The following is a 7594-nucleotide window of genomic DNA, read 5'->3' on the forward strand; positions in this document are numbered from 1 at the left end:
TCTCTCTCACATTTTCCACTTTATGGTCGAAGAGGTTGCCTCTCGATAACGAGTACTGCCTCCTCATCCGAACCTACTTTGGACCACCCGAACCTAGTTAAAGGTGTGAGGCAACACCCCTAGGGCTATGCATTGGGCATGCCCTTACTAGCTAGTTGCACTTTTCTACCTTAGTTGTATTTTAAAAATGTGCAACTAGCTAAGCGGAATGAGTTGCTCCCTTCGTTCCAAAATATAGGATATATAGTTTTTGGTGTGAAACTTAAAGAATGTATGTGGAGAAAAAACAGAAACTTAATTGGGCACATGGGAGCATATTCTCCTGGCACCACCGGAAAAACATTTTAAAATGTCAAAAAAAATTGAATTTTTTTTCTGCGTTTACGTATCAACATTCGACATACCTACATCAAGTTTTGCAAAAAACCAACATTTTTGATGACTTGTGTGAAAAAGTCAAAAAAAAAGTCCGCCTTTTTTTGCACCAAAATTTGTCTTTTTACACACGATAGTAAAAATATCGGTTTTTCGTGGAACCACTTTCTGAACGTGTAGAACTTCGAGATGTACCTATTAAATTTTATGTCCGAACTTTTCAAAATTTTAAAGTGCATTTAAAATAAAATTTAAAAACCGGGAGCATATGCTCCCGGCTGCCAAAACACCTCTCCCGAGAAAAAGTTACACGGGTTTAGGGCGTAATTACCCTTCACTAATTGACGTGAAAAAATAGAGAAGTTTCTATGGGATAAGGAAACATAATCAAATCCCTAAAAAAACACAAACGAGTGGTGCAACGAAATAGACTTTATATTTTAAGAAAACGAGGGAGTATAATTTTTATAAACCATGGTTGCACTGTTCTTGATTGACTAAAAAACATTTAGAAAATTCAGGTGACAAAATCATAAAAATAATTGTCTCTAGGTCATATGTCTATGTAGTCTAGATGATGTGAACAGTACAATCACGTGCTTTAATTAACCAGTAACTAAATCAAGGCCTGGTATATTAATCTGCAGACGGCGATAAACCGGAGCATCGTCTTGTCCAAGACTAGCAAAAACCGTGGATCGGATGCAACTTGCAAGCGCACCCTCACCCACCGGATTGGGGGAAGCAGTACTACTGGTGTCACATCACGGTTAGCTGCCGGAACGGCAAAAATATGCTACGTGATGATCTTATCCCCGTCGCCTAGCTATCTTTATCCAGATCCAGCCCATCCTTCCCCCTCACATCATCGTCATCATCAGCTGCACTGACTCCAAATCCACGGCTGAATTTCCCGGCTCGTGCCATCGGAGACCGCCGAGCTCGCCCTATAAAAACCGACCCCCATCTCCATCCCAAAACCTCCATTCCATTCCCCATCTCCCATTCGTCTTCTAGCTCCATCCGTCTTCTCCATTGCAGCTCGAGCAACCTAGCTCTGCATCCCTCCAGTGCACGGAAGAGGAATTTGTATTAGTGATTACCATTTGATTCGAGGATGTTGGCCATCTTCCAGAAGCAGGTGGCGCACGCGCCGCAGGAGCTCAACAGCCCCCGGAGCGGCGTCGCCAAGCCCAAGAACCCCGACCAGATCCTCCGCGACTTCCATGCCGCCCACCCCGAGGACGCCTTCTCCACCTCCTTCGGCGGTGGCGCCGCCCTCGCCTGCGTCGCCGCCCAGCCACGCACCCTCTCCGGCTACCAGAGGTAAGCGCAGCAACAACCAAAGAAAAACTTTGAACTTCTACAGACGGACGGACGAACGGCGATTAATAATCAAAGATCTGATTTTTTTTCGTTACTGTGTTGGCGCGCAGGATGTTCTGCGGGCTGGACGACATCTACTGCGTCTTCATGGGGAGCCTGGACAACCTGAGCAGCCTGATGCGGCAGTACGGCCTGACGGGCCGCTCCACCAACGAGGCGCTGCTGGTCATCGAGGCCTACCGCACCCTGCGCGACCGCGGCCCCTACCCGGCGGACCAGGTCGTCAAGGACCTCTCCGGCTCCTTCGCCTTCGTCGTCTTCGACAGCAAGTCCGACGGCGCCGTCTTCGCCGCGCAGAGCACCGACGGCGCCGTGCCGCTCCACTGGGGCGTGGCCGCCGACGGCTCCGTCGTCATCTGCGACGACCGCGCCGTCGTCAAGGCGGGGTGCGGCAAGTCCTACGCGCCCTTCCCGCCCGGCTGCATGTTCCACAGCGAGGGCGGGCTCAAGAGCTTCGAGCACCCCATGAACCGCCTCAAGGCCATGCCCCGCGTCGACAGCGAGGGCGTCATGTGCGGCGCCAACTTCAAGGTCGACGCCTTCACCAAGATCAACTCCATGCCGCGCGTCGGCAGCGCCACCAACTGGGCCGCCACCTGGGACGACGCCGCCATCTGATCTCATCTCATGTCTGTCTGACGCACGCACGCACGCGCGGCACCCAGCCTAGCCTAGTAGTAGTAGTAGCTGGCCACGGCGGCCGGCGTATCTCGGTCGTCGGCGGACTTCTCCATTTGTGCTTACATTTTCTTCTTTTCCCTCTTTTACTCTTGCTTCGCAATGTACATTCTCATCTTGTTGGGCGTGTGGACTGACTCACACGCTTGTGTGCTCGATACGGTGAAGGAATAAAACTTTGCTTCCACTTCCAGATTGCTAGCGTGCTTGGTTTTGTCATGCACATGCTGGTTTTCTGTGTACACTATTTTTTTCCTTGCTTGACATCTGTCACTTCAGTATTTGATACTGATAGGGCCCCCCTTAGCTCGCATTGGTCCAGTTTTTTTCGGCCCTTTTGATTTCCTAGTCGACGCAGCGTTGTTGCAAAACCGGTTCTCAAAGCACCCTCGGGAGTCGGGCTAGGTCCTAGAGGAATGGCCGGTTTGGCCGTTTCTAGCGAGCCACCCCCGTTTCCGCAGAAGTGGAGAACGCGGCGTCCTCGCAGAGCCACCACGGAAGATGGCGGGAGCTCGCGCGGGACGGCGAAATCTCGGCGCCATGAATTCGGTCACCGCGCTTGAATTTTCGCCACCGTATATAGGGGCGGCTTTCTCACCGGCAAATCCAAATCCCCCATTTCCCCCCATTTCAAACTCATCCAGCATCCCGATCTAGCGACATGGCCGGCTCTACCTCACCCGCACGGTCGGCGAGGCTTGCAGCGGCGACGACGGCTAGTGGCCGCGAGGATGGTCGTCTTCTTCGTGTGCGTCGATGACTTCGGTTGTGGTAAGCTTCTGCAAACCCTAGCCTTAGATCTAGATCTTATGGGTACACAACCGGGGTCTGAATGAATCCATTGTAGGACATTCCTACGTCGCCGGTGGAGGTTGTGGAGGTTTTCCAAGTTTCATCTGACTCTACGACGGGGACGTGGTGCTGCCTGCATCTTCTACTGGGACAAGGTTAGGGTTGGGTGCGGGAGAGGTTACGAAGATTAAGCCAACTCGAGCCTTTCTAGAGCACAAATATGTAGTTTGCCTGAAAGTCCTCGATAGCATGTCTTCAAAAACAAATTGGGCTTCTTTCCCTATGTGAGATTGGCATAGAGCACATATTAGTGCTTTATAACCATCAAGATGGAGTTCAGAATGCACCATAGCCAAGTCAATTTTCAGGGCTCTCAGTGGATAGTCGACATCCTCATCGGAAGAACAGGAGGTGCACGACGCGGTGGTGGTCGGGCGGTGATGGAAGCAGCGTTCGTAGGTGGGGAGGCGGTGTCACCGGGCAAACCAGCAGAACATCTTGCACTTAAGTATACTGCTTTTAAATAGGTTTTCGTTCAATATTAATTTTGGATGAATTCTTCTTTGACAAGAATGACGTTTAAGATTTCTTGCCACTTCAGTAAGATTGTGGAGACGTGCGTTTGCGTGATTACTAGTCGATATAAGCTAGAGAGAGGATCACCCTTAAAAACGCTAGAGAGATGATTACGGCTCTGGCGACTAGACCTCCATCGGCTCAGCTAGTCAGGTTCGATCATCGATCCATCCATCTGTCTTGGAGTCTTTTGTGTAAAAAATCGAATCGAAGGAAGCTGTCTACTCCTTCGATCGATCTGTCCGACCGGCCGTGCGCGCGCGCAGTCAGCCGGCTGAACCCAACCATCGTCTTTCTATCCGAATTGTTCTTCGGTGTGTAAATCCAACTGGCATCGTATTCGTAAGAATCCGAGCCGAGTTCTTTACCAAATCAAGTCGAGTTCTTCGCAAATAAGAAAGAAAACACAATCAGAAATCGATAGACGAGGCCATGAGCGACCACTACCAGACGCTGGGGCTGCAGCCCGACGCCAGCAAGAGCGACATACGGAACGCCTACTTCCGCCTCGCCCACCGCTACCACCCGGACCACCACGCCCAGGACGACGCCGCCGCCCGCGCCGCCGCCGACGCCGCGTTCCGCAAGGCCCACGACGCCTACGAGGTGCTCTCCGACGACCGCCGCCGCGCCGAATACGACCGCATCGTCCGCCCCTCCTCCTCCTCGTCGGCCTGGGGGAACCAGCGTGGACAGTACGGCGGCGGCGCCTCCTCGGGCTACACGTACGGCGAGCCGGATTGGGAGTCAAGGCGTGATTCGCTATGGACCTTCCAGGACCAGATGTCAAGAGCACTACGCCAGGATAGAGATGCCTACTCGAGTTGGAGTGGTTACCGGAACCGGCAGGGACAATACTCCTCAACCTCAAGCAGGGGTGGCTACGGACCATGGCCACGGCCAATGGCAAGTGCTACCAAGTTCTTCATGTGCTGGTAAGTTTCCCGGAGCATTACTATCTCTCTCGCCTAGTAAATCAGCAACAATGAAGCTACTAGTACTACACTAGTAATCTTCTTTTCCAATCATAATGCAAGCTCCTCCCTCCATCCCAAAATGTAAGTCGCTTAAGCATTAGTCAAAAGTCAACATATTTTAAGTTTGACCAAATTTACGCGTAAAAATATAAACATTCACAATACCAAATCAATATTTATAGATTCACCAGAAAGTATAGTTTCTGAAAATATCCATTTGATATTGTAGATATTCATTTTTTTCGTATAAATTTGGTCAAACTTACAAGATGTTGACTTTTGGCTAAAGCTTAGGCGCATTACATTTTGGGACGGACGGAGTAACAATGTTTGTTCAGTATTTGAAGTATAATAAAATCAATGGATTATTCCTTGTTGCAGTGCCGCCGCGCTTGGAGGATCTGCACTGCTATGGTCTATGTATAAACGTGATAAGAAAGCAAAGGGGAGTTAGCACGCAAGGAAAAGACATCTACACCCTTCGTTTCTATATGTAATGTCCAGGTTTTGTTGAACAAGTCGATTCTCCCAGGTTTTGTTGTTTCGCTACCCTTGCAATAAACATGAAAAAGAACAGCGAATGGAGTACTCCATAAAGAATGGAGTAGATAAAGTGTTAACACATGTGTTTTGCAGTGAAGTGCATTATCAACACGGGAAAGTCCTTTTGGATCATAGGCACTAGTGCTCTCATTGTATTAAAAAAATTAAAAATCATATTTATATATTTCAAAAAATTATGTAACAAAATTCTAAAAGTAACTCCACTAACGTATAAAATCTCAATTACAAATATTTTGTTTTCTGAGTTACACAAAAATGACAAATTCTAATTTTTTTTTGGAAATTTGAATCAGTATACTCAGATCCACATATTTGTTATTTTTGTGCAGCCTAAAATACACATAATTTTCAGTTGAAAATTTACACGGTTGTGGGACACAATACTGGCTACACAATCATTTATTTTCAGAATTTTATGAAACTTAAAAATATATTTTTTAATTAATTTTCGGAAAAGGAATCACTGGTGCTCATATGCACCAAATATCTGTCCTCCCATTCCATAAAGAGTAGGGTGCTACTACTATTTTTTTTGCATGGCTTTGATATTCTTTTGCGCGAATCCTTAGGGTGTTGAAGGGCAGACCTAGGTTTCTGATTTAGCCATATTGTATCGCGAATGTGTTGACCCAGGACTTATCTGGAAATTAATAAAAGCCGCAGCTATTTCCTCTCAAAAAATAAAAACGAAGCAGAATAATTTTTCTGCTGCGGACAAACTATGGGAAGTGATGCGTCAAGAAAAGATATCTCCAAATGTAGTCACTTACAGTACTATGATTGATGGGTTTTGCAATAATGGTGCCACATATTTGGCCCTTGAAATGCTCAATAGGATGGTTGATCATAGCTGTTTACCCAATTCGTATACTTACTGCCCCCTTATCTAAGAGCCTCTCCAGCCGTTGGCGCTTCCCACGGTTAAATCCGGCTTTAAATAGCACCGGATTGGACGAAAGTTTCGATCGGGGAGCGTCGAAGTTCCAGCCGTCTCCCCGGTAGACACCCGGTGGGCGATTTTGAGAAAAAACGTCCCTGAAAACGTCCAAAATCAAATATAGTTCGGCGCATTTGACCAATTTTGCCAGCATTTGGCTTATTTTTACAAATAAACGTTACAGTTCAACAAAACAAGACAGGTTTTGAAACAAATCAAATGGAAACTAGTTGGTGTTGCCTCGAAGCGTCCATATGTGCTCCACCAGATCATCCTCCAGCTGTTGATGCATTGTAAAGTCTCAAATCTCCTGACGCATAGCAATGAACGCAGCCCACGATGCCGGCACCTGGTGGTTAGGCTGTGCAAGAGGACCCTCTCTGTCATATGGTGCAGCTTGCTCGCTCGGAGGAACCGGATACTCCCGCTCATTCTCGATAATCATGTTCTGTAAGCACACACAATAGTTCATCACCTCCCACATCTGATCTTTGGACCAAGTCAAAGCGGGGAACCGGACTACAGCAAATCTCTAACTAGAGGACACCAAATACACGCTCGACGTCCTTTCGACAACCTTCTTGTTCCTTGGCAAACTGCTGCTCCTTCGGGGGGGCGGGATTTGAGATAGTCTTCATAAATGTTGCCCACTTTGGATAGATACCGTCTGCAAGATAGTATCCCTTGTTGTACGGCCCGCCATTGATCACAATGTTAACCGGAGGAGCATGACCCTCAACAATCTTGGAGAAGGTCGGCGAGCACTGCAAGACGTTGATGTCGTTGTTGGATCCCGGCATACCAAAGGAGTGCCAAATCCAGAGATCATAGGTAGCCACTGCCTCAAGTATCACAGTGCAGCCTTTTTTTGTGACCCTTGTACATTCCCTGCCAGGAAAATGAACAGTTCTTCCATTTCCAATGCATGTAGTCAATGCTTCCAAGCATCCCTGGAAATCCTCGAGCTTCATTGACAGCTAGGATCTTAGCAGTGTCTTCGACAGTGGGTAATATCAAGTAGATATCCCCGAACAGTGCTATCACCGCCCTGCAGAATCGGTAGAAATAATCAAGGGCGGTGGAATCCGCCATCCGAAGATAATCATCCGTAGAATCACCAGGAGCTCCATATGCCAGCATCCGCATAGCCACCGTGCACTTTTGGAGGGCGGAGAACCCTGCCATGCCGGTGCAATACAACTTGCATCTGAAATAGGAGTCGTACTCTCGAAGGGCATACACAATTTTCAGGAAGAGCTTCCGGCTCATCCTGAAACGACGCCTAAAAATAGCCTCACCGTGCAATGGA

General features: G+C 48.1%; 1 protein-coding gene across 1 annotated transcript; it reads left to right on the forward strand.

The window, feature by feature from the left end:
- Nucleotides 1-1252: 1252 nt before the first annotated feature.
- Nucleotides 1253-2632, forward strand: LOC124677609 (stem-specific protein TSJT1-like). Its single transcript, XM_047213579.1, has 2 exons — nucleotides 1253-1701; nucleotides 1812-2632. The coding sequence occupies exons 1-2, from the start codon at nucleotides 1493-1495 to the stop codon at nucleotides 2377-2379; spliced, it is 777 nt and encodes a 258-aa protein (XP_047069535.1). The 5' UTR covers nucleotides 1253-1492; the 3' UTR covers nucleotides 2380-2632.
- The last annotated feature ends 4962 nt before the right edge of the window (nucleotides 2633-7594 follow it).

Source organism: Lolium rigidum, chromosome 7 (assembly GCF_022539505.1).
Source record: "Lolium rigidum isolate FL_2022 chromosome 7, APGP_CSIRO_Lrig_0.1, whole genome shotgun sequence".
NCBI lineage: Eukaryota > Viridiplantae > Streptophyta > Magnoliopsida > Poales > Poaceae > Lolium > Lolium rigidum.